This window comes from Scyliorhinus canicula, chromosome 3 (genome assembly GCF_902713615.1).
Source record: "Scyliorhinus canicula chromosome 3, sScyCan1.1, whole genome shotgun sequence".
NCBI classification, from domain to species: domain Eukaryota; kingdom Metazoa; phylum Chordata; class Chondrichthyes; order Carcharhiniformes; family Scyliorhinidae; genus Scyliorhinus; species Scyliorhinus canicula.
Window position 1 is genome coordinate 263,469,651 of NC_052148.1, and position 26,202 is coordinate 263,495,852.

At 48.3% G+C, this 26,202-nt stretch overlaps 1 protein-coding gene across 5 annotated transcripts in view; it reads right to left on the minus strand.

Annotated features, from left to right (window-relative positions):
- Positions 1-26,202, minus strand: part of fam13a (family with sequence similarity 13 member A) — a 228,315-nt gene that overhangs the window by 145,422 nt on the left and 56,691 nt on the right. For 4 of the 5 annotated variants that reach the window (XM_038792722.1, XM_038792725.1, XM_038792724.1 and 1 more), the window contains one exon: positions 13,786-13,933. In XM_038792722.1, the coding sequence (XP_038648650.1) occupies positions 13,786-13,933 (148 nt within the window). Of the gene's footprint in view, positions 1-13,785; positions 13,934-14,064; positions 14,209-26,202 lie in introns of those variants that run through there. The other variant, XM_038792726.1, reaches the window with a different exon arrangement.

Here is a 26,202-nt window from a genome sequence, read left to right on the forward strand (position 1 = left end):
GGCAGCATGAACCCAGGTTGTATCATCATGTTTATTAGAGTCTGACTAATAAACTTGCATTTGGACACCACACTCGAGCCTGAATCACGAGGAATTATTTAACTGCGTTTACATAGAACATAGAACAGTACAGCACAGAACAGGCCCTTCGGCCCTCAATGTTGTGCCGAGCAATGTTGTGCGTTTATCAAATCTCATCTGGATTTCCTCGGCTGAAGCAGCGAAGCCGAAAACAACTTCAGCTCGATCACGCCAGCCTTGGAAATATCCGTTTTATGGTGTGAGCCAGGGCTCAGTGGAAGCTTGGAATCAGACAACTATGGGTTCGAGCCCCCTCAAGATCCCAGTCCTGAAAAAGGCTCAATAACCTCAAACGTTAACACCCAATTGTCTCTCCACAGATTACGTTCCGACCTCCTGAGCACTTCGAGTAAATAATTTTGGTTAGAGCGTGGAATTCGCTACCACGGAAAGCAGTGGAGACAAGAAGCTTCGATGTTTTCGAGGGAAGCTGGACAATTGCGCAAGAGAAATGGAGATAGAAAGATATATTGAAAGGCAGAGATGAGGTTAATGTGTGGGAGGAGATTCGTATGAACCATACACACCAACACAGACACGTTGGATAGAATGATCTGTTTGTTTGCTGAATATTCTACATAATTGCTGAAGCAGTTATTTTTGATTTGAGTGGGCAAGGACAGAGGCAGGCTTGATTTGATTGCTCCATGGGTGAAGATTCACTGACAATTGCTTGAGGAAAAGTTATGAAGGGCGGCACAGTGCCGTGGAATCTGTATCGCAGTCAACAACAGAGAAAATAAAATAAGGAAAAGAAAAGGTATATCATGCCGGATGGTGGAAGCCATCAGCCTAAACATTCATTCAAGATTAAACTTAAGATAGTAAACAGTGACCGCTAGTTCCTGGCATTCTCTATCGCTGTGCCAAAGTTTATTTTTTTTTTAATTTAGCGATAAAGCAAAGTCTAAACTAACAACAATATGTTAAAAGCCAGGGACATCTTCAACCACAGAATACTAGTCTGGAATGAAAGAAATTCTACGAGTGCCCCCTTTTGTAAAACGCACATGACATACATACAGTTTTTGGACAAAGGAAAGATAAATACTTCCAGAAAACATACGGCGTATAAAGACTCCAGCTGAGAGTTCCTTTCCCTGTAGTATAAGGGTTCGGTACATGCAGGGTTAAAATAATCGCTTATTGTCACAAGTAGCCTTCAATGAAGTTAGTATGAAAAGCCCCTAGTTGCCACATTCCGGCGCCTGTTTGGGGAGGCCGGTATGGGAATTGAACCCGCGCTGCTGGCATTGTTCTGCATTGCAAACCAGCTATTTAGCCCACTGTGCTAAACCAGCCCCTGCATGGGACTGAGTAAAGTACCGCCCACAGTGATGTAAGAAGGCACATGATCAAGAGCCAGGGTCAGTCTAGAGATGGACAGAGATGGGTAAAGACCAAGGATGGAGTCAGTTTCATACCTGTACCCGTCCCTCTATATAAATGTATATAGTTACGAGACGTTAACAAAGACTTGCTGTTAATGTGCTCGAGACTACAAAGCCTACATCATGGATGGGGTTCAAAGGAAGATTCTACACTCCATTCTCCTCTGCCTTCATCTATGAGCAGCCTGTCCTCTTCTTTGCAGCTTCTGTTTCACGTCCCTCTCATGCTACAGTCCATGGGGGAATTGCAACTATAGCCCCCACGACCCAGAGCCCTTGTAGTCATGATGAATGCCTACTCCACATGCCCCAATACTCCCTGCAGACGGACCAATCTCATCACTTCCACATGCTCCAAGAGAACCAGTGGAAATCAATCTTCATTTGGAGCCCTTCCTGCTGCTGAACACGCGCTTCACCGCATGAGGTTACACGAGAGCATTAGTTGGAGCGGCGAGGTTGAAAATGGCAGCAAATCAGCATTATACACAAACTGACGTCACAATCTGACCTCTTGGCATATTCCTTGCACCTGTAGCACCGAAACTATGGACAAAATGGAGCTCAGTTTTGTAGCCATACTGTTTGAATTGTCTGTGATGGAAATTCAATCTTCTCGATATCTTTCTTAGCCCTTCGAGAATTCAGTGATGGCCAGCAAGCTGACAACAAGGCCAGCCTGAAGTATGGAGTGTTGTTGTACATTCTGATAGGACTGTAACATCTTAAATCCCAACAGCGAGCTACATTTCAAAAGTAATTCAACGGCTGTAAAGTACCTTGAAACATCCTGGGAATAGGAACGTGGCAGGTTCAATTTCTTATTACTTGCACAGAGGGAAATTTCCACCACCCCCAAGAAAAACCCTGGGCAGGATTTCGTGAGCCTGTTAGTCACTGGCGCAAATTCCATCATGGCCGCAAAGTCTCGCGAGAGAGCCATAACGGGACTTGCGCCGGTGAGATCTCGCTTTGAGATCTTCTCGCGCCCTAAACATCAATTTAAATATAATTAAACAGCTTTACGCCATAGCGTCCGGCCCCACCCTGGCAGCCTGACATCACGCCGGCACTAATCACTAATTGGAAAACATTAACCAGTCATGATAGCCCCAGCAGGGCTGCAGAGGTGCATGGAGGGCCCGGGGTTAAGGGTTGAGGCTTGGCATTGCTCCTGGCACACTAGCAGTGCTTGCCAGGGGGCAGTGCCAGGAAGCACTGCTGGGGGATAACCTCCTCCATTGCGGGGGGGGGTTTCCCATTATATGTGGTGGGGGAGGTGTTGGGGAGAGGTGTGTGTGCCGATGACAGCATTGGGGGCTGGGCAGAGGGAGAAAGAGTGCCCCTGATACTTCCATGTTGGGAGGGGGTCACCTTGAAGCTTGTAGGAGGTGGGGAGGGGTCCTCCATACCAATGGGTGGGGTTGGAGGTAGTTTTTCTTTCGCAGATTGGGGCACCATTAAAGATGGCGCCGCAATCACTATGGGGCTGGCCATTTAGTTCCCTCGTCATTAATATATAATGTGAACAGTTGGGTCCTAGCACAGATCCCTGTGGTAACATACTAGTCACTGCTGACAATCAGAAAAAGACCCATTTAATCCAACTTTTTCCTTCCTGTCTGCTAACCAGCTTTTTATCCATCTCAAGCCACTGCCCTTAATCCCACATGTTTTAACTTCTACATAGTAATCTGCTATGTGAGACCTTGTTGAAAGCCTCTGAAAGTCTAAATAAATCAAATCCAATGGTTCTCCCTGGTCAACTCTTCCAGTTACATTGATTGATTGATTGATATTTATTGTCACATGTATCGAAGTACAGTGAAAAGTATTTTTCTGCGGCCAAGGGAACGTACAAAGTACGCACATAGTAGACAAAAGAATAATCGACAGACTACCTTGACAGTGGTGCATCAACAAATAGTGATTGGTTAAAGTGCAGAATAAGGGCTAAACAAGAGCAGCATAGGGCGTTGTGAATAATGTTCTTACAGGCAACAGATCAGTCCAAGGGAGAATTGTTGAGGAGTCTGGAAGCTGTGGGGAAGAAGCTGTTCCTATGTCTGGATGTGCGGGTCTTCAGACTTCTGTATCTTCTGCCTGATGGAAGGGTCTGGAAGAGGGCAAAGCCTGGGTGGGAGGGGTCTCTGACAATGCTGTCTGCCTTCCTGAGGCAGCAGGAGGTGTAGACAGAATCAATGTAAGGGTGGCAAGCTTGTGTGATGCGTTGAGCTGAGTTCACCACACTCTGCAGTTACTTGCGATCTTGGGCCGAGCAGTTGCCATACTAAGCTGTAATGCAGCCAGATAGGATGCTCTCTATAGCATATCTTAGAAGTTTGTAAGAGTTGATGCAGACATGCTGAATTTCTTTAGCTTCCGTAGGAAGTAGAGATGTTGTTGGGCTTTCTCGACTGTTGCATCGAGTGTGTGTGGATCAGGACAGACTGTTGGTGATGGTGACCCCCAGGAACCTAAATCTATCGCCCATCTCAACTTCGGAGCCATTTATGTGGATGGGGGGAGGGGGGGGGATTGTTATGCTACGCTTCCTGAAGTCGATGATCAGTTCCTTGGTCTTTCCAGCATTTAGAGAGAGGTTGTTTTCGGTACGCCATGCGACCAAGAGATCCATCTCCCGTCTGTAGTCTGATTCGTTGTTCGAGATATGGCTCACCACAAACTTATAGATTGAATTGGAGTTGAATCTTGCCACACAGTCATGCGTGTATAGGGAGTACAGTAGAGGTCACAGTGTACCTTACCCGGCAGGACCGCGGCGTGCATCCATCCAAGGGGCGGCCTGGTTTTTGGGGGGGGCTCCGCTGTGGCCTGGCCCTCGATTGGGGCCTAACGATCGGCAGGCCAGCCTCTCTGGCTGGGGTCCTCTTTTGCCCTCTGCCACGTTGCGTCGGGGCTGGCGCAGAGAAGGAAGCCACCGCCCATTTGATGCCGGTATCGGCAGCTGGAGCGCCGTGGGTCACTCCAGTGCCGTGCTGGCCTACTGAGGGGCTCGGAATCGCTGCTCCTGAGGGCCTGTTGACACCCTCGTGAAACGCAACCACATTTACGATGGCGTCAACACTTAGCCTCAGGATCAGAGAATCCTGCCCATGGCTTATAATAGGGACTATTTCCGTAAAACAAATGATTTACACAAGGACCAGAATTCTCCAGTCGTGGGATTCTCTGTTCCTCCCAGGATCACGCCCCCACCCATGGGTTTCCCGGCAGCGTGGGGTTGGCTTCAATAGAAATTCCCAATGACAAGCAGCAGGAGTAGAGAATCCCGCTGTGTGCAAACAGGGTGCCGCTGAATAACAGGTGGTCGGGGAACTAGAGACTCACGCCCAAAGGAGCCAGAGGCTACAAAGCATGGCTGAGGTACCAAATGAATACTTTGCGCCTTACTTTACCAACGAAAATGCTGCCAAATTTAGAGTGAAAGAGGAGGCAGCTGAGACACTGATTGGGCCAAAAGAGATTGATGTGGCCGAGGTATTAGGAAGTTTAGCTGTCCTTAATAAGTTACTAGGACCAGGCAAGATGCACCCAAGGATACTGAGGGAAGGAAGGGTGAAATTGGCAGAGGCACTGGCCATAATTTTCCAATCTTAGATACAGAAGACTGGAGAACTGCAAATGTTAGACAATTGTCCAAGTCAGGCCATGCCCCAGTAGATCTTCTGAAGAGGAAGCGGCAGCATTGGGAACATGAACAGTAGAGTCCTCTTGTGTTCAGGAATACTGAAACACGCTTTTCCCCCTCTCCCACTGGTCTCATAAGGTCATCAGCACTCGCGGCTGATTCCCTTTCCAACAAAGGTCACCACGATTGAGTACGATGGCACCACCATCAACAACAAAAACAACTTTCATCTATCGTGCCTTATCTTTTTCAAAAATAAATTTAGAGTACTCAATTTTCTTTTTTCCCCAATTAAGGGGCAATTTAACGTGGCCAATCCACCTACCCTGCACATCTTTTTTGGGTTGTGGAGGTGAGACCCACGCAGACACGAGGAGAACGTGCAAACACCACAAGGACGGTGACCCGGGGCCGTGATCGAACCCGGGTTCCTCGGCGCCGTGAGGCAGCAGTGCTAAGCACTGCTCCGCTGTGCTTCACCCTATCATGCATTATCAAACAACTATTGAGAATGGGGGTGGGGGGGGCAGCACGGCGGCGCAGTGGTTAGCACTGGCGCACTGAGGACCCGGGTTCGATCCCGACTGTGTGGAGTTTGCACAATCTCCCAGTGTCTGCGTGTGTTTCGCCCGCACAACCCAAAGATGTGCAGGGTAGGTGAATTAGCCATGCTAAATTGCCCCTTAATTGGGAACAAAATAATTGGGTACTCTAAATTTTAAAAAAATAATGAGAATGGACCACATGGGGAGGTATTAGCACATTTGACCAAAGGCTTGACTAAATAGGTGGGTTTTAAGGAACATCTTAAGGGTGGGGAGGGATTGAGAGAGAGAGAGAGGGAGTGACAGAGAGAGGTAGAGAGGCAGAGTGGTTTCACGACGGAATGCCAGAGCTTAGTGCAAATGCAGCCAAAGACACTGGCACCAAGCGGGCGACAAAGGAAATCTGAATGTACAAGTGGCTAGAATTGGTGACATACATAGTTCTAAATCTTTTTTTTTCAAAAGGACCCATTACCAAGGTGAACAGGCAATCCTGCTCAGAATAACTGCGTCAGCTTGATTAAACAGTACAGGTGTACATTAAACAGGTTATTTTAAGTCAAAGCATGTGGCCCCCACAGGTTGGAAAGGAGTCAAGGGAATTTTAGCAATCTAAGAGAGTCTATTTTGGGACACATTTTATTTAAAGGATTGAGGCAATTGCAGTTCTGTCTGTTGTTTATGTCTTTCCTTGTGTTGCCCATATTAATCTGACCTTGAACAGGGCATTTTGATTCCAGTTGCTTGATTAATGTGCAGGGAGCTAAGCTAAACACTAAAACAGAGTGTTACCCTTCAGAAGACAAACTCTACTATGAAAAAACACGGGTACCTGAAATTTATGTAATTATGGAAGGTACTGGATTTTTAACCAATAACAGTGGAGAGGCTTGTGCTGTCATAACGACCAGGGCTATGGGCCAAGCGCTGGAAAATGGGATTGGTGTAGTCAGATCTTTGGTGACCAGCATGGACACGATGGGCCAAGTGGTCTTTCCTGTGCAGTAAACACTTTTGAATCCAGGACTATAATAATAATCTTTCTTATTGTCACATGCCGGCTTACATTAACACTGCAACACTTTGAAAGTCCCCTCGTCGCCACATTCCGGCACTTGTTCGGGTACGCAGAGGGAGAATTCTGAATGTCCAATTCACCTTTCGGGACTTGTGGGAAGAAACCGGAGCACCCGGAGGAAACCCACGCAGAAACAGGGAGAACGTGCAGACTCTGCACAGACAGTGACCCAAGACGGGAATCGAACCTGGGACCCTGGCGCTGTGAAGCAACAATGCTACCCACTGTGCTACCGTACTAGAGGAGCTGGGATTGTTCTTCTCAGATCAGGGGGGGCCGATGTAACAGACGTGTTCAAAATGATGAATGGTCTCCAGAGAGTAAATAAAGAGAGGCTATCCTGCACGAGATAGGCTCCAGACTTGGCAAGCGTACCAAGGGGCGGCACTGTAGCACAGTGGTTATCACTGTTGCTTCACAGGTCCAGGGTCCCAGGTTCCATTCCCGGCTTGGGTCACTGTCTGTGCGGAGTTTAAACGTTCTCCTCGTGTCCGCGTGGGTTTCCTCCGGGTGCTCCGAGTTTCCTCCCACAGTCCAAAGATGTGCAGGTTAGGTGGATTGGCCATGCTAAATTGCCCTTAGTGTCCAAAAAGGTTAGGTGGGGTTACTGGGTTACAGGGATAGGGTGGAGGCGTGGGCTTAAGTAGGGTGCTCTTTGCAAGAGCTGATGCAGACTCGATGGGCCGAAGGGCCTCCTGCACTGTAAATTCTATGATTCTATTTGATGCTGTAGGTTTTGATGATCGGGAAGGCGCTGCCCGATAGGACGGTGGAAGCAGATTCAAGAGTAACTTTCAAAAGGGAATTGGATAGATACTTGGAAAGGGGAGAAATACATTTCAGGGATTTGGGCTAAGAACAGGGCAGTGGAACTAATTGCCTTACAATTCTTTCAAAGAGTTGGCAGTCACAACAGGCTAAAAGCCTCTTTCTATAGTGCAACGTTCAATGATAACATCTTTGGCAACAAGCTTTCTCCTGAAAAATAAAGTGCTCTGTCCCTTAAGTCAACTTTTCCCTCCAGTCGGAAAAGGCATTTTCTCCGTAAAATTGTGACGCTGCCCGTTCTTGATAAGCTGCCTCACAAATCTAATCGTTCAGAAACCAGAAGCGCTTCCAAGCTGTGGGAACGTAGATGTGAACAAGTGCAGTTTTTAATTCAGACGACATAGCTCATGAAACACCTTCGCCAGCTATGTGCCACTGTACGCAAAGACAAATCCATCCCACGGGTCCACTTCCTTCCAGCCTCTGCTCGCTGGTGATAAATAAATTCCTTCTGGCTCTTGTGTCAACCACCATGCCACTTGGTATCCAGCCAGTGGTTCAGTTTGTTCAAATTCTGGGGACTGCATTATTAATTGTATCTCAAACTGTTCCCTGCAGAAAAACTTCCAGGGGAGCTTTTTCAGAAACAGGCCAACCTTTACGATGTGCATTAAAGATGCAAATCCGCCCAGCTGAGGCTTTTATTTGATATCCATGACCAGCCAACTTGAAGAGGAATTTATCCAACAGCATCGCAAGGTGTGCTGGAGTCCCGTGAATGTCGGCCTTTTAAAGAACAAAGTGTAGCTTTTTGGGAGGTTTTGTTTTGGGGGAGCATTGCAAACATCACATAAAATTTACAAACTAACAGCAGGCCATTCAGCCCTACTGGCTGCTATCTGTGCTTCACACACAGCTCCTCCCACCCCAACTCTTTCAGCGCAATCTGCTCTCCCTCTCTCCCTGATAGCCGTGTGCTACAGTTCACTAAAGGAGTCCAAGTTGCTGAGGCAACATGCACATTGCAGCCTGGGCCTATGGGTAGCGATGGTTGAGGCACAAACATTCTTTCCATCACATGGCTGACAAGGAATTTCTCCCGCTCTTACTGTCTCTCATCGGCATGTGTTGGAAGGATTTGTAGGTTTATGCTCCAATATTTGGCCAGATTACAGACAAACATTTCTTGGTCCTAGGGCGGGATCTATGGTTCAAACGCAACAATGCTTCCCACTTCAACACAAGACCTCCAATTCCTTTCATCCTCCCATAACTCAACCATATCACCACTATGTGTCTGAACTACTCCATGTGGTTGCAAGGTTCGCACTTTCCACCCTCGCTAGGTGACAAAATTCCTCCTGAATTTCGTATTTATCTTATATCAATGACCCCCAGTTTTGGATTCTCCCGGGCAGCACATGGCACAGCGGTTAGCACTGGGACTAAGGCGCTGAGGACCCGGGTTCGAATCCAGGTCCTGGGTCACTGTCCGTGTGGACAGTGTTTGCACATTCTCCCCGTGTCTACCTGGGTTTCACGCCCACAACCCAAAGAAGTGCCGATTAGCTGGATTGGCCATGCTAAATTGCCCCTTAATTGGAAAAACAATAATTGGGTGCTCTGAATTTATTTTTTAAAAAGTTTTGGATTCTCCCACAAGGGTTAACTGTTGGCCTAAATTTACCAGCTGTCAACCCTGGCGGAATCTTCCACTCCCAACGATGGTGAGCTACCCCCTGCCCCTGCCCACCACCACCACTATTTAATTCCATAGTTAAAGTCAACTGACAAGCTAGAACATTCTGTATCACGGTTTGTCAGCATCTGAGAGAATTTACACTGTGCTAAGTCTCTCTAGTTGTTATTAAACCTTTTATGTCTTGTACATTATTTCACCACATTTCCAACCTCCAGATTTCATCATTGCAATACTCTCTGGCTGGTTTCTATCAACCGCTATAAAACTGAGCTCACCCAAAATGGCGGCCTGCATCCGAACTTACACTGAGTCCCATTGATCCCGAGGGATTCTATGATCCATCACCCGTGTGCTCGCTGACCTATATTGTCTCCGGGACAGTGCATGTTCAATACCCTCTGTGATCTCGCCCCTCCCTATCTTTTGAAACTTCCTCCAGCCTACAACCCTTCAAAGATTATTGTGGGCCTTTAATTCCAGCCTCTCGACCATCCTCCATTTTGATTACTCGACCACTGTCAACCGGATCTTCAGGGGCGAAGCGCCAATTACCTTCCTAAAATTCTCTGCCTCTCTCCTCCTTAAAAAGGAGTCGCTGAGGGCAGCCTGGATTCTTCAGTTTGCACATAGTGTGCCACTTCTCAATAGCTTGCCCGACTGGTGGGCGGCATGCTGGCTCAGTGGTTGGCACTACTGCCTCACGGCGCCACGGACCCCGGTTCGATCCCGGCCCTTGGGTCACTGTCCGTGGACTTTGCACGTTCTCCCCGGGTCTGAGTGGGTCTCACCCCCACAACCCAAAGATGTGCAGGGTAGGTGGATTGGCCACGCTAAATTGCCCCTTAATTGGAAAAAAAAAGCCGGGTACTCTAAATTTAAAAAAAATAGCTTGCCCTACTGCCGACTGATGGCGACCTGCCACCTCCTCCCAATCCTTGATGGCATCTGAGTGCTCTTCCCTATCATTTGTTTTTGTCCTGAGTTCTGTCCCAAAGATGGGTCCGGTCCACAGTCCTGCAATCTGAACCATGGGCAAGGCAAGGAGGCAGATCGTGGATCCGTCACTGCTGAAACACGGAATCGAATGCCATGCGCTGTCACCAATCTGATCGACAGCAGCAGTCCAACCGGAGCCTGACGAATCAGAGTTGCTGTGGCAACATGCACTTTAACATGTTTTAGCTTGGAGCTACGGATAGTGACCGTGATGGACTCCAATTTTGTTCCATCCCAAGGGTGACCAGGAATCTTCTCCTGCTTTCATACCACCTGCCATTGGCGGTTGTGGAAGGATAGACAAGTTGACACTGAACCTGTTTGGCCACGTTATCAACAGAACTTCCCCGAGTGGGGCTTGAGCCCTGAGCTTCTGTCACAGCGGCAGGGACAGTTCGCACTGCACCATGAGACCTCTTCCTTCATTATCATGTTGAAGGTATTTGCCCAGCGGTGGTTTCATGTGCTGTTCCTCCACCTACCAAACCTACCACCAAGCAAAAGGTGGCAGCAATGGCTCAGTTCGTGCCAATCTTGCCTCTGCGTCCGCAGGTCCTGGGTTCAAGTCCGACTCCAGAGACGTATCTGCAATTAGCAATGCTGCCTTTTGGATGTGATGCTCAACTGTCTCGGTTGATTGCGTTAGAATCGCAGCTACATTTCCAAAACACATAGAAACATTGGAAACATGTGACATAGGAGGAGGCCATGCAGCATTTAATGGAAATGCCAAATGAGAAAGAGCGAACCATGCCTAATGCTGCTCTTGGTTTGTAGCCCTGGAGATTGCCACACTTCAAGTGCATATCTGTTATTTATATGCGATGCAGTTTTCTGCCTCCATCGCTCTTTCAGGCAGTGAATTCCAGACACACACCACCTTCTTGGTGAAAAAATTTATCTTCAGCTCAACTGCAATCCTTCTGCCAATGATTGAACCCTCTAAGCACCTGGGCCACCTTAGGAGTAGCGATCCTGCTCCAGTGGAATCCGCATCTCCGGTTCCAGCCCCAGCCATATTTGGCGGCATGCTACTGCCCGCTTAGGAATCGTAGGGCTGTCTCCCCGACAGTGAAGATTCAGGGCCCGATATGGAAGCCTGGTAGAAACTGGTCTACCCTTGTGGCCAGTGCTGATGACGAACCTGCATCAGTGACCCTCACGGCGTTCCTTGAGGAAGCGAAGGTCACCCATTTGTTTCACATCCCCCGATCAGGCTCCACCTTCCACGGACCCCAACCGAGCACAAGAAGGCAGAAGAGGCCTCATTGTCGTGGGAGCGATGGGGGATAAAACAGAAATATGGAGGGGGGGGTGTGTTATAATCCTCAGGAAGGCCATGGAGTATCGCTGATTGAAATCCCCAAGGGGTTGGTGGAGTACGAATTCTCGTATTGAGCGGGTGTTAGCGGGAGCTTAAATACAGTGACCAGACCCGGACCGGCAGCTCCCAATTGTCCTGGGCTGGGACAAGAGTGTTGTTCACCGTGGCTGAGGCTTTATCTCTGTTGAGAATTAACCCTTCCACTGGAACTATTACAGTGGCCCACGCCTAAATGCCCTTGAGAGATGATCTTGAGCCATTGTCGTCCGTATGTGCACCAAGGGTGGGAGTTGCAGGATTTGAATCATATGGAACAATGGAGTGGTGGTACAGGTCTGTCATGGTCTATCTGAATGGGGAAATAGGTGAGAGAGGCCGAAGAGCCAGCTTCAAGCTCAGATTGATTTTCTTCCACCTTTTCCCTTTCAAGAAGCTTTGTTTAAAAACATTACCAAATAAGGTTATGAGATCATCACGAAGTGATAGAACCTAATTCGCTCGCTACTGATTGATGCTGCACTCTGGAGATTTCAGAATCGACCCATAGTAGGCCATGCCAACTGTGACATTAGTGGAGCATAACTTAATTACAAGGCTCGAAAGATTGAAGGAGGTTGAACTTCTTGAGAGCAACCTTGTCTACTATCACAGTTTAATATACTCACCTAACTCATTGACCTCATTCTTTGCCAATTAAGAATTGGCAATGTAGATGACATTGCGACTGTTTTCCGCTGGACATTTGAATTCAAATATAGCGCAGGTAAATTCAACGAAAGCTTCGCCCACTAATACCTCAGATCTTTGCTAAGTGACGGCGAATGCAATTCCATAGCATAGACCATGCTCTTTGGGCAATCTCACCATTGACGGTCATAAGATGGCTCTTGTAGGAGGTCAGCAGGCTGCACAATTTTAACGAGGGCTGACATCAGAGACGAAGACACAATATTGAAGTGGAGTTGAGTGAGCTCTATTCAACTTGAAGGAGTGAGGGAAACTACTGATCGGTCGTAACTCCCATGAGGCCTTTGGGGAAATCATTATTGATCTCCCCATGGGGCTTGTGGAGACGAGCTTCCCAGGTAGGGGGCCAAGGACACCCAGCTGGGGCTCATTAGAACTGAGCATAAAAGCTGTCCCAAGCAGGGACTGGCGTGCTGGTTGTCCCAATGGGAACAAAACTAACCCACTCCCGTAAAGATATTTGTTCCTAAATTTATAATTCTCTTCTGATGAGGTCACTTCTTCTTAAGGTGAGGGGAGGCGAATAACCATTATTACATTCCCATTTACTCCTCATTTTCTTTTTTTTAAAAATAAATTTAGAGTGCCCAATTCATTTTGTTTTTCCAATTAAGGGGCAATTTAGCATGCCCAATCCACCCAGCCTGCACATCTTTGGGTTGTGGGGACGAAACCCACGCAAACACGGGGAGAATGTGCAAACTCCACACGGACAGTGACCCAGAGCCGGGATTGAACCTGAGACCTCGGCGCCGTGAGACAACAGAGCTAACCCACTGCCCCACCGTGCTGCCTACTCCTCATTTTCTTGGGACAGCTGGGGTGCACCCAGCTACCATGTAAGGCCCCATCTCCACTTTAACACAGCCAACGAGCCTTAAAACCATCCCAGAAGACTACCCTCGATTGACCCAAGGCGGCCTTGTGTTCCACACTAACCAGCTTCGTCAGCCTCCCGGATTCAGAATCACAGCTCGCTGCCAATTTAGGGCATTTTTGACTATGGCCAAGCGGTCACTAACAACCCAAAGATCCCCACCATTAGCAAGAAGAGGATCTTTGTCATATTAAACCTAAGGTTAAGGCGTGACGACAACACCCACTATGCCCGACGAACTCGCCTATCAGATTATTTTGAGCTGGGCACTTATTATAAGAAGGGATGAATGGCCATTTTCATTAAGCTTTCTTTGGACTTCACTGCGCGCTCAGTAAATGTCATGGATTGTCATGACAACTGTTGTCAGCCAGCAAAGACTATGCCCCCAGGATACATTATTCCCACAAACCCATCCACATAAAACAGTTTAGACTTTTCTGCATGTACTGCTGTGTATAGATGACGGAGCCTACAACTGGTTCTAGACACTCAATGGATGTACATCTTAGAATCAAGCCACATACCAGCCTCCTCCTACTGAAATGTACCTCACCCTGTCAGCATTACCTCCAATCAAGGCTGTCTTCATCTGGGAAGCTTTACAAGATCAATTGCACTTACCTGCACAGTTATAACTCTGGTTTGGACTTCAGGTGGGGCTTCCATTTCATCTGCGTTCTCGAAGAGGTCATCATAGTTCTCCAGCAGTGTGGCCATGAGCTTGTTGGAGATATTTTGTTCCTTTATTCCTTCAAAACCAGGGGAAACGCTGGCAGATTGAAAAAGGAGAAGTTACAATCCAGAACAGAACGCCTTTTATCCGCGTAACCCAAGCCAGCCAGTTAACTGAACTGACACGATTCTCCCTTTGTGTGGAACTATTATCGCCACATTACATACCCATTTCTCAGCTGATTTAAAAGTGCTTATTGCAATGTGACATTTGAAGCAGCACACACAGTTAATTAAATTATTCATTTATCGGAGTAATCATGTTTCCTAAATGGTTATAGCAGCAGCATCTCCCAGAGTCCAAGGTATCCTATCTTGCGAGAGCCAGCAGTGAAGTAAATGCCTATCTCTCCGCAGTTCCATCACACTACAATAACACTTCAGTTCAAATCATGTGATTCAATCACAAGACCCTGCCATCGCCATGACAACTGTTGTCGCCAAGCAAAGACGATCCACCAAAAAAAACAGTTCCCATAAACTCATCCGTGCAAAAGAGCTTAGCATTTTCCTGCCCGTCCCACTGAGTATAGCTGATGTAGCCTCTACAACAGGGTCTGTACAACACCTTAATTCTCAAGCAACACAACAAAAAACTGACACTAATCCAAAGAGATATCGGGATGGGTGACCAAAGATGTAGGTTTTAAAATTTGCTTTGAAGACAGAGACGGAGAAAAAGAGGTGGAGAGATCCAAGGAAGGAATTCGACAGCTCGGGGTTGGGCGGTGGAGGGCAGGTAGCCGAAGGGATGGGGCAAATGGTGCCGGGGTGGGGGGGTCAAGAGACTAGATGTGGAGGAACACTGGCTTCCCAGAGTTTCTGCAGTTGTCAGCGGACGAGCGGAGCGAGGCCTTGGAGGGATCTGAGAATATTAAACATCGAGGCAATGCTGGACGGGAAGCCAGCGTAGCCCAGCGAGCAGAGAAACAATGGCGACAGGACTTGGTTGGTGAACGAACTAGGATAGGAGCAGCTGAGCTTATTTTTATTCGTTTATGGGACGTGGGCGTCGCAGACTCTGCCAGCATTCATTGCCCAGCCCTAACTGCCCTTAAGGGGCAGTTAAGAGTCAACCACATTGTTGTGGGTCTGGAGTCACATATAGGCCAGACCAGGTAAGGATGGCAGATTTCCTTCCCAAAAGGACATTAGCGAACCAGGTGGGGTTTTTTTTTTACGACAATCAACAAAGATTTCATGGCCACCATTAGACTTTTAATTCCAGATTTTAATTGAATTCAAATTTCACCACCTGCAGTGGCGGGATTTGAACCTGGGTCCCCACAGCGTTACTCTGAGTCTCTGGTTAACTAGTCCAGTGACAATACCGCTATGTCACCGCCTTCTTATGGAGGGTGGAAATGGAAGGCCATCCAAGATAGCAATGGAACAGACAAGTCTGGATACACCAAAATTCCCTAATAGACTTATCCTAAACCCAACTTAGCACTTGTACAGTACCATCATTGTAATCATAAAGCTTCAGGTCATTTTCCCTGTATTCCTGCTGCCTCACCCTCAGTAATATCCATCTGCATCAATAAAATAATGAAAGCTGGTACAGTGGTCTGGGGATGTTAGTGATAATTAATCAGTCTACGATGGGGTTACCAGGAAAGGCCATGGGCGGAAATTTCCCCATTTTTTGGCAGAGTGGTGTAGTGGGCAGGGAAAAACGGGGCAGCAGGGTAGCATGGTGGTTAGCATAAATGCTTCACAGCTCCAGGGTCCCAGGTTCGATTCCCGGCTGGGTCACTGTCTGTGTGGAGTCTGCACGTCCTCCCCCTGTGTGCGTGGGTTTCCTCCGGGTGCTCCGGTTTCCTCCCACAGTCCAAAGATGTGCGGGTTAGGTGGATTGGCCATGCTAAATTGCCCGTAGTGTCCTAATAAAAGTAGGGTTAAGGGGGAGGTTGTTGGGTTACGGGTATAGGGTGGATACGTGGGTTTGAGTAGGGTGATCATGGCTCGGCACAACATTGAGGGCTGAAGGGCCTGTTCTGTGCTGTACTGTTCTATGTTCTAAGCCACCGGACCCAAGGATGGCTTCCTCCACCATATTTGGAGCCACTTAGGCAAAATAACGTTACGGGGCGTGTCCCACGACATAACGCTGACAGGGCAGGCTCAGCCAGCAACTGAGAGGGGCCCCGACTTAAGAAAGTAAAAATAGAACATTTTTAAAAATTCTGCGCTGTATGTTCTATGTTCTAGAGCCCCCACCCCACAGTGGAATTCCACCAGCCCCATGAAACTCTATCACCACAGAACCACCCTCCTCACAAAACGCACCCTCCACCCACCCTCCCTTGGAACACTTTGTCAACAAACAAAGCCCAATAAATATCTCCAAGGGATGTGCTTTGTTTGGATAGGTGCTCAAATTGACCGTCTCCTGCTCTGCATGCATGGAAGGTAAATTGAATGAGACACATTAGGCCAGCCGAGCTAATGCCTTGTGTGGAGGTCTGCATCTAGCATTCTGCTGCTGCAAAGCTTAAACCATGTTTGCTTGATTTAGCTCCAACATTTGTGTGCCAGACAGCATAAGCAGCAAGTGCCAGACAGAGCTAAATAATTCCACAACAAATGCATCAGATCTAAGCTCCGCAGTCCTGCCACATCCAGCAGTGAATGGTGGTGGACAATTAAACAACTCACTGGAGGAGGAGGCTCCACAAATATCCCTATCCTCATGATGGAGGAGCCCAGCAGATATGCGCAAAAGACAAGGCACCGGCATTGGCAATATTCTTCAGCCACAAGTGCCGAGTGGATGATCTGTCTCCTCTGGAGGTCCCCAGCATCACAGATGTCAGTCTTCAGCCAATACGATTCACTCCATGTGACATCAAGAAACGGCTGAAGTCACTGGCTACTGCAAAAGCAATGGGCTCTGAAAATATTCTGGTAATAGTACTGAAGACTTGTGCACCAGAACTTGCCGCACCCCTAGCCAAGCTGTTCCAGTACGGCTACAACACTGGCATCTATCCGGGCAATGTGGAAAATTGCCCAGGTGTGTCCTGTACAAAAGTAACAGGACAAATCCAACCCAGCCAATTATCGTGCTATCAGTCTACTCTCCATCATCAGCAAAGTGATGGAAGGAGTCATCAACAGGGCTTTCAAGCGGCACTTACTCAGCAATAACCGGCTCATGGACTCTCAGTTTGTGTTCTGCCAGAGTCACTCAGCTCCTGACTGTCATAATATACACCAGCATATCATGGCGCAGATACATACTGATGGACATACACTAGGACCAATCAACATGCACAAACACAGCAGCCAATCACCAGTTAGAACACACACACTAGAAAGGCAGAGGGCATCACTTTTCCCGCTCATTCTGGATGCTGCCTCTCAGAAGCACAAGAGCTCATCAAGTTTAGTACAGACTCACACCACGTGCTGAGAGATTCAACTGGTTCGGACAGGCACAGGTCTCTAGTTAAACTAGCATCGTTTAAACCCACAGTTATCGTATGTCTATTATTTTATAAGTAGTGTTGGACCTTCTTCAGTGTTGGTGGCATATGTTAGCTTCACAGGTCTACAGTGCTCAACACTTCACCGACCTCATTACAGCCTTGGTGCCAACATGGACAAAAGACCTGAATGCCAGAGGTGAAGTGAGAATGACTGCCATTGGCATCAAGGCAGCATTTGACCAAGTATAGCATCAAGGAGCCCCAGTTAAACTGGAGTCAATGGGATCGGGGAAAACACTCCGCTGGTTGGAGTCATACCCGGCACAAAGGAAGGTGGTTGTGGTGGTTGGAGGTCAATCATCTCAGCTCTAGGACATCACTGCAGGAGTTCCTCAGGGTAGTGTCCTGGGCCCAAACACCTACAACTGCTTCATCAATGACCTCTATTCCACCATAAGGTCAGAAGTGGGGATGTTTGCAGATGACTACACAATGTTCAGCACCATTCACGACTCCTCAGGTAATGAAGCAGTCCATGTCCAAATGCAGCAAGACCTGGACAATATCCAGGCTTGGGGCTGACAAGTGGCTACACAAGTGCTGGGCAATGACCATCTCCTACAAGAGAGGATCTAACCATCGCCCCATGACATTCAGTGGCATTACCGTTACTGAATCCCCCACAATAAACATCCTGGGGTTACCATTGATGTGAAACTGAAGTGGACTAGCAATATTAATACTGTGACTACCAGGGCAGGTCAAAGGTCAGGAATCTTACAAGGAGTAACTCACCTCCTGACCCCCCCCCCCCGGCTCCAAGGCATGTCTACCATCTACAATGCAAAAGTCAGGAGTGTAATGGAATACTTTCCACTTATCTGGATGTGCAGCTCCAACAACACTCAAGAAGCTCAGCACCATCCAGGACAAAGCACCCCGCTTAATTGATACTCTTTCCACAAACATTCAAATCCTCCACCACCGACGAACAGTGGCAGCCGTGTGTACAATCCACAAGATGCACTGCAGTAACTCACCAAGGCTGCTTAGGCAGCACCTTCCAAACCCACGACCACTACCATCTAGAAGGACAAGAGCAGCAGATAGCTGGGAACCCCACCACCTGGAGGTTCCCCTCCAAGTCACTCACCACCCCGACTTGAAAATATATCGGCCGCTCCTTCACTGACGCTGGGGTAAAATCCTGGAACTCCCACCCTAACAGCACAGTGGGTGTACCTACACCTCAGGGACAGCAGCGGTTCAAGAAGGCAGCTCACCACCACCTTCTGAAGGGCAACTAGGGATGGGCAATAAATGCTGGCCTAACCAGCGACGCCCACAGCCCGTAAATGAGTTAAAAATAAAGATTGTCTGAGATGAAAAGCGAGCAATGTCAACGGGAAATGTGAAGCAAAAATCTCCCTAACAGTGAATTGTGTTTCTCTCATGGGAGTATAATCAACAGCACAATACTGAGCATTTTACAGACATATATTGAGGGAACATATTAATTCTGGGATCCTAATTACACAGGCAGAGAAGGTTTGGACTCAATGCGATCAATTATTCTTTCAACAGCTGAAATGATTAATGAAATATTCAGCACTGCAACTGGGGCTTGCTCATCACCACCACTCAGTTGGGGAAATATGTTTCTTGGGGAACTGGGGGTTGCAGAGGAGACTCATCTCCACATTAGGAGGCAAAGAGGCTAAACTAAAGGTTGTTCCGGTTTTAAAAAAGGGCAAGGGAATATAATAACTTGGAAAAGTACGGGAGGGTAATTTCTGTGAGGTTCTGCTTCTGAAATGGAAGCATCACTGAGACAGATTACGTAGCTATGAGCTGGAAGGTAAACTAGCAGGGCTCGTGCTCATTTTCTATTTGTTATTTCTTATTAATCCTCTCAGTCGTGGGTGCCTTTCAGCCACCTCCATTACAAACCTGCTTCGGAACATATTAGATCTTTGTGCAATTATCTTCTGCAAATTTATTTTGTATATTTGTTCCTGGGTTGTGGGCTCCGCCACCTCGGCCAGCATTTATTGCCCACCCCTAATTACCCTGGAGAAGATGGTGGGGCGGGGGGGGGCTTTTCGAGCTGCTGAGGTCCCTGGGACGTAGGCACACCCACAGTGCTGTTAGGGAGGGAGCTTTAGGATTTTGACCCAGTGACAGTGAAGGTAGAGATATAGGGCGGGATTCTCCATCCGTTAACGGCAGCGGGATTCTCCAATTCCGCTGCAGAGAGTCGGAGATTTGGTTGACACCCCAATTCTCCGTCCCCGTTAGCAACGGTAGCCAGGGGGACTGCGATTGGAGAATCCCGGCCACAGTTCCAATTTAGGATGGTGCGTGGCTTTGAGGGGAGCTTCCAAGTGGTGGTTTTTCCCACGTACCTGCTGCCCTTGCCCTTCTGGGTGGTAGAGGTCGCGGGTTTGTAAGGCGCGACTGGTTTTACCAGCTGTAGAGCCATGGTTGTGTTTGGGTATAGGGTGACTTTATCACAGGAGTAAACTTTAGGTTCTATTTTATGTAAATTCCCACTGACACAGAAACACCATACACATCTTTTATTTGAATTTTTACAAAGCCTTTGATTAAAATAATAATTATTAAAAGTTTTATTGGATAGAGGAAAGAAAGCAACTTTTACAACCTCCACAGATGTCCCAAAGCACTTTACAGCCAATGAGGTTCATTTGATGCAGAGTCACTGTTGTAACGTAGCAAAGCATAGCAGTCAACTCGAGCCCAACAGGTTCACAAATGAAGCGATTCTGCACATAACTGAAAAAACAATTTTACGGCGACCATTCATTGGGCAGCACTGAAGGCAGTGGTCCGGGGGTGAAATTATTTTGTTAAGACTCGTGCGGAAAGGGAAAGGAGGGAGGAATGTGGCCGCCCATTGAGCGAGACAGTGGAGGTGGATAGGGAATTTTCGAGCGTGCCCACCGTGGAGGGATCAGCAAGGAGGAAAAGGTTGCAGAGGCAGTTTGACAGGTTGGCAATGGGGAGGGCGGTGGGGCAACTGTGTAGGGCAAGAGGGGTGCAATAAGAGTATGGAGAGAAAGCGAGCCGCATGCTGGCGCACAAGCTGTGGAAGCAGACCGCATCCAGTGAAAGGAGTTTCCCCAGGTGGAGGAAGCAAAGAGGCAGGCATTGGAGGAGCCCCTGGGGCTGAGGGAGGTGCTGGTGTGAAGTCAGGGAAGGCCCCAGGGCCAGATGGGTACTCGGCGGAATTTTATAAGGACTTTGCGACGGGCCTGGTACCACATCTGTTGGGGGCGTTTAATGAAGCGTTGGAGAAGGCGGAGCTGCCGGAGATGATGACGCAGGCAATAATCACGCTAATCCCGAAAAAGGGGAAGGACCCGGTGGAATGTGGGCCTATATGCCCATATCACTATTGAGCACGGAGGCGAAAGTATTGACTAAGTTGTTGGCGGGGAGAATGGAGGATTGTGTCCTGGGGATGGTTGCAGTAGAACAGGCTTCGTGAAGGACAGGCAGCTCGAGAGTAATACAAGACGGCTGTTGAAAGTGGTGATGAATCTGTCGGCAGCTCTGGTACCAGAGGTGGTGGTGTCCATGGACGCGGAGAAGGCATTTGATCGGGTGGAGTGTGTAGCCATCTGGGATGGCCACTTCCAGAACACAAAATGGACGCTCACAAAGAATGTAGGGAAATGTGGACAACACTAGACAGCAAGCAGGCACATTGCCTGAATGTATATTTGGGAAGCAATTACCAGACGGAATCGAAACTCTGGGTCGATTAGCATATTGATGGCCCATCGCCGAGAAATACTCAGATAGTTGATACTGTTGCAGACATCCCAGCGCCAGAAAGACACAAACAAAGCAAGGCCAACGGGCACCAAAGACATGCCCAGCCATCAGGGCACCCATCCCTTTATTGGACAAGATCGATAACAATGATCGAGAAACGGCCCAATTAATTGGGACCAAGTTTAAGGTCCGCCTAAAAGCACGCGAAGCCCCTCCAAGTATAAGAAGGAACCCCCACGAGAGAATCGCTCTCTTGGATTTGGCTCTCAAAGCGGAGAGACCCATCCACCAGCATCACCAGAAGCAGTAAGTTCAAGGTCAACGCTCGCTACCAGACGGACGACCTTAGCTGTTCTCCTGTTACCTCTTCAAACCCAACAGCCTCAGATCTGAACAATGGCCATTGTTCCTCTGACTAAGTGGGCACCCGAAGTTAAGTATAGGCATTAGCATTAGAGATAGTTTAGTTTGTAGTACCGTTGTGCATGAGTAGATCTTACTGTGTGTGTAAATAAATAGTATTGACTTTGAACTAACTAACTAGTGTATTGGCTCTTTGATCGGTATTCGGTTTGAACCTTGTGGCGGTATCGAGAGATACCTGGCGACCCTGAAAGTATAAACATAATTAGGATTAAGAAAGGTGACCATATTGACTGCCATATTTATAGCAAGTAAACAGAGCAACAAGTGGCGGTACTTGTTAGAGGTTTTGGGAAGGCTTGGGTTTGGGCCGAGGTTTGTGGCATGGGTGCGGTTACTGTATGTGGCACCAAAGGCGAATGCGAGGACAAATAATACGAGTTGGCGGAGCTTTAACTTGCATGGTGTACGAAACATGAGTGCACGCTGTCGCCGTTACTGTTTGCGCTGGCCATAGAGCCATTGGTGATGGCTCTTAGGGGGTTGGTGGAGTGACAAGGGATTATGAGGGGACAAGAGGGAGCATCGGGTTTCACTCTATGCCGATGACTTGTGGATATATGTTTCGGATCCGCTGGAGAGTATGGGAAGGATCATGGGCCTGCTGGGGAGGTTTGGAGGATTCTCGGGGTATAAACTGAATGTAGGGAAAAGCGAGGTTTTCCCAGTGAATGAGCTGGGATCATAGGCAAATTTAGGGGGGGATGCCATTTACGGTAGTGCGGGATAGGTTTAGGTATTTGGAGATTCAAGTAACGAGGGATAGACGGGGCCCCATAAGTGGAACTTAACCAAGCTGGTGGAGGAAGCTAGGGAGGATCTTCAGAAGTGGGATACACTGTCGTTGACATTGGCGGGGAGGGTTCAAGTGGCAAAAATGAATATTCTGCCGAGGTTCTTGTTTATTTTTCAGGCTCTCCCGATCTTTATACCAAAGGCTTTTTTCAGAAATTGGACATGAGCATTTCGGACTTTGTATGGGCGGGGAAAGTGCCGAGGGTTGGGAGGACCCTGCTGCAGAGGCAGCACGGGGCGGGGGGGGGGGGGGGGGGGGGGGGTAGTCCACGGTGACATTCTTTTTTGACATTCTCCTTGGCATGTTTCCGATTTAGAAAGCATTACCGGAGACTTAGATGTATTCATCGATTCGGTCAGCAGCAATGAATTCAATATGATATTTAGTATTTGAAAATTGTTGCAAAATGCCTCAATAATAGGGGCTGACATGTGAGACTAAGGAATACTGTCAGTTCAATCCCTCAGTTCAAACATTTAAGACACATGTTAATTTGATACACTTCGAAGCCATAAATGAAAATTAATACTGAGAAATGCAGCAGGCAAACCTCCATTTGGCCCATCTGGTCTATGCTAGTGTTTATGTTCCGCATTTGCCTTCACTCAATCCTCTTCATCCAACTCTATCCGTATAGCCTCTTATTCCTTTCGCCCTTATGTCTTCGTTTAGCTTCCCCTTAAACATATCTTCACTTTTCACCTCAATTCATTCCCACCACATTTTGGATAAAGGAATTTCTCCTCAAATCCATATTGGTTTTATTGGTGATTATCTTGGAACCATAAAACCCTAGAATTCCGACAGTGTAGAAGGAGGCCATTCAGCCCATCGAGTCTGCACTGACCCTCTGAAAGAGCTCCTTATCTAGCCTCACTCACCTGCCCTATCCCCATAATCCCACAACCCCACCTCACCTGAACATATCTGGGCACCCAGGGGCAATTGATCATGGCCAATCCACCTAACCTGCACAGCTTTGGACTTCTGGGAGGAAACCGGAGCACCTGGAGGAATCCCACACAGACACAGGGAGAACATGGAAACTCTACACCGCCGCCCAAGGCCGGAATCAAACCCAGGTCCTTGGCGCTGTGAGGTAACAGTGCTAACCACTGTGTCACTGTGCCGCCCTTTTCTAAAAACCCTTCCTCACCCCTGTCACCCCCACCAAACCACTCACATTCCTATATTCACAAGTCTTAGATTTGGTCTCCCTCACAGATGAATGCATTTTCTCCTTAACTGTCCTATAAAAAGCCCTTCCAAGAAGGTAAAGTTCTTTGTTACATCACCCCTGCAGCCTTCCCTTTTCTTGAAAAGAACCCCGCCCTGTTCAGCGTTTCATGATAAGTATATCGTCTCAGATCTGGTGGTATTCTAAGAAATGCTTATCACACCTTCTCCAATGCCACCATAACCTTTTTATAATTTGGATGCCAGAAATGTGTGGAGTTCTCTCAGTGTGGTCAAAGTGCAGAGCACTGAATTGTGTCACAGTGCAGCGGGCCTTCAGATTTCACACAGTTTGACTGCGGCCCGTCTCCGTTTTCACAAGCAGAGATTAGGTGACTCCACATAACGAAGCTGAGGCCAGTAACCCAGCACCGAGGATGGGAAAGGAGATCAAAACTGAAACCTTCCATTTGGTGGCGTCTTTCCCCAACTTGCTTCCTTTTGTCAATGGCTAGCGGCAAGAAAGTAAATGGAGAAATTGCATTGTTTACTGACTTGAGGAAGCCAGCGGTAGCGGAACAAGGATTTATTGAACTACATACAATATTCTGCCCACGGCAGTAACTCATGACCAATCCAGCCCTAGCTGGGAGAGCTAAACACACCAGGCCCTGCTTTGGGCCGGCTTTAATATGTAGTCTTTAACCAGCTCCAGCTGGCTAGCCTCCGTACCCCCTGGGAAGCTCATATTCCACGAGCGGGATTCTCTGATCCTGGGGCGAAGGGTTAACGCCATCGTAAAAGCCGGAGCGTTGTACGACGGCGTCGTCTGGCTCCTCGGATCAGCGATCCAGCGCTGCACAGGGGGCCAGCACGGCACTGGAGAGCCTCACGCTGCTCCAGCTGCCGATACAGGCGTCAGAACGGGCGCCGCCGGTCCGCGCATGTGCGCTACGGCCGGCACGAGTTCGCGCAGGCGTGTGGGTTGCCTTCTCTGTGCCAGGCCCGACGCAACATGGCGGAGAGCCACAGGGGCCCAGTGCGGAGGAACATTGGCCCCCACCGGGATAAGCCCGCCTGCTGATCGGTAAGCCCCGATAGCTGGCCAGGCCGCTGTGGAGACACCCCCCCCCCCCCACCCCTCCCCAAGAGTCGGATCCCCCCCCCTCCCCCCAACCAGGCCGCCCCCCGCAGCATGAACACCGAGATCCCGCCGGGTAGGACCATACAAGAACGCCGCCAGCGGGACTCAGCCTAACTCGGTGGGCACTCGGCCCATCGTGCGGGGAGAAGCGTCGGGAAGGGCAGCCTTGAGCGGCCCCCGACCTGGACCACGCCGGCGCCGATTCTCTGATGAGCGGAGAATCGGCAGACAGGTGCGGAGCTGTGACGCGTGAATCGTTGACCCCCCCCGGCCGATTCTCCGACCCGGCGCGGGGTCAGAGAATCCCATCCCACACGGAGAGCACCAATGGTTTCACTGTGGGTGTTATAATACATTTATATGGTCATTTCTCACAGCCACCACATGCACACATGCGTGCACACGCACAATCATACTCCTGCAGGTTTTGCACTGTGTTCAGATCGTACTGAAACTGTATTCCCTGGAGTCTTGCACTGTGCCCTGTATGTTAACATGGCTGGTGGGTGAGGGGGCATGGAGGCCACTGTAACCTACGAAGGACTAAATAGCCACTCAATAATCCTTTGTCATGTAAAACGTATCTCTAACAATTAAAACCACACTTTACTTCCCTCGTAGGGGAATAAATGGATTGAAGTAAAATTATTCACCTTACAAAGTCCACTCTTTCGGCAGATTAATGTAATTTCCTGTCTCATGATTCATTATGTTGTGTCCTGAGGGCAGTGTCCAGCACAGGTAGAAGTTTCAAAGCACCATTTCTCTCCGCTCCTCTAAAGTAATTAACTGTGTGAATTTATTCCGGGGCTTTGGGTTAATGTTAAAAAGCCCACGATTAGACTGTCATCAATTTCATTTCCTCTTGGGCTCTGCCGGGATTTCTCCCAGATTCCTACATGTTGGTCCTGAACAGTCGCATTCCCATTCCCCCTGCACTGCCCCCCATCTCCCCTAAAGATGTATCATTGCCGAGTGAAAGGTTGGAGACAAGCCAACATCACTGCTGCCTGAATCTCGGGGTCATACTCCTTCATGGTTTCAGCATCTCACAAACAGCATTTGATCAATTCCCCTGTACTTATCATCAGAACTAATACTCTCCTTCTCAACGAGGGACTTATCTATCTTATCCACCCGCTTATCCCCCCCACAGACGCGACACTGGAGGGAAATGTTTTTAATCTCCCACTTATCAACTTTGCGCTTCGTACACTCGTTCGCCTGATAACAGCTACAGTAGAAAAGCCTGCTTATATTTCCATTAGCTATATACGTGGAATACCTGAACTTTGATCCTTCCAAAGTGCACCTTTTGTGGTGTCTTTCACCCTAAGGGCCTCTAGTGCTAGATTGAACCTTCTCCCGTTTCATTGACGCCCTGTAAAGACGATGATGGCCAAAGCTGTAGCTTCAACATGCAGAGCACCTCAACTTGGAATCAAATCAAAAGCCCCACCGTTGCAATCTAACATGCAATTAAGCTCACTAACGGGCCTATGGGAATGGAACTTTTTCAGTGAATGGTTGAT